Consider the following 1,340-nt stretch of genomic DNA (forward strand, 5'->3'; position numbering starts at 1 on the left):
GTGGATAAATAAGGCTTATAAGAGTAATTATGAGATGTGTTGTTGTGGTACGAGTCATGATGGATTGGTTAGAGGTTTGTCTGCGCGACAGTGTTCGTGGTTGGGTGGTTGAGCGTAATGTGTTGCAAGATGTCTGGTTGGTTCGACCTTGCAGTCTGGTCTGGCTCCGAAGCTTCGTCTGGTCATTCGGGATTCGTCCCGGGTTCATCGCCGTCGCAAGATGAAACTGAGACTCGCTGGGACCACAACCTTCGGCCACGGGAGGGTGAGCTGAAGTTGTGTTTGGTTTCAGGTAGCTCTCGCATCTGATTACAGGAGAGCCATCTTGCAAGGCCTTGGAGAGGCTGGACGCTGACTTATCCATGATAAGTGGATGTCACTGCTGGGGCACTCTCGTGCTCGACGTGGATGCTGTCGAGGTCGAAGCGGTCTCGACTGGAAGCTTCTTGTGGATAAAGTTCCTGCGTCCCTCGGTGAAAATCGGAGGCCACTCCGTAGGTGCCCTTAAGGAGCCACTTGGTTGTGAGGAGACCCTCCATGCCGACGGGGCCGCGGGCGTGGATGCGGGCGGTGCTGATGCCCACCTCGGCGCCGAGCCCGAGGCGGTACCCATCGGCGAAACGGGAAGAGACATTGTGGAAGACACAGGCAGAGTCGACGGAGTTGAGGAAGCGGTCAGCGGCCGCCTCGTCCTCGGTGACGATGGACGTCCGTGTGCGAGGAGCCATAGCGGTGGATGTGGTTGATCGCCTCGTCCATGTCCGACACTAACTCGATGATGCACTCCAGGTCGCTGAATTCAACCCTGAGAAAGAGCCGCTCTTAGTAAAACATAATGATATGCATAATGACAATGATCATGAAATGGATACTAATAACAGTTATCATCATATTTCTTATACTTCTTAGCATCATTGCTGTTAACATAAGTGGTCATCGCAATGGCAGCGAGCCTCGGGAAGAGTTGCAAAGCTACTCACTTGAAAGACTTGGCGACGGGCGGGCCGAAGGTGAGCATTTTAGAGAGCCTTGGCCCGGCGTTGATCCGGACGCCCTCCCGCTGCAGCGACTGACATACGCTGGTGAACAGGTCCGAGTTCTTGAAGATCTCCTCATGAATGAGCAGCGTCTCCATGGCGTTGCAGGCGGAGGGATAGTCGCACTTGGCGTCGCGAACTGCCGGAGAGGGAGAGTTGGGAAATTAGGAAAAGGGACATCTTAACATAGATACATGGGCGTAGAGGTTTTATGTATTATAATGTGATCTCTTCCAGACGAAACTTAAAATGCAAAACTCACTTTTAAGGCAGTGATGGAAATTAGCCTGACTTACTTCATGC

The 1,340-nt window shown here is 52.6% G+C and overlaps 1 protein-coding gene across 1 annotated transcript in view; it reads right to left on the reverse strand.

Annotated features, from left to right (window-relative positions):
- Positions 1–341: 341 nt before the first annotated feature.
- LOC119588912 (delta-1-pyrroline-5-carboxylate synthase-like) overlaps positions 342–1,340 on the reverse strand; it is a 2,587-nt gene continuing 1,588 nt past the window's right edge. The window contains 5 exon segments of the mRNA XM_037937532.1: positions 342–427; positions 430–478; positions 480–704; positions 706–805; positions 981–1,181. Coding sequence (XP_037793460.1) covers positions 357–427; positions 430–478; positions 480–704; positions 706–805; positions 981–1,181 — 646 coding nt within the window. The 3' untranslated portion in view covers positions 342–356.

This window comes from Penaeus monodon, chromosome 24 (assembly GCF_015228065.2).
Source record: "Penaeus monodon isolate SGIC_2016 chromosome 24, NSTDA_Pmon_1, whole genome shotgun sequence".
NCBI classification, from domain to species: Eukaryota; Metazoa; Arthropoda; class Malacostraca; order Decapoda; family Penaeidae; genus Penaeus; species Penaeus monodon.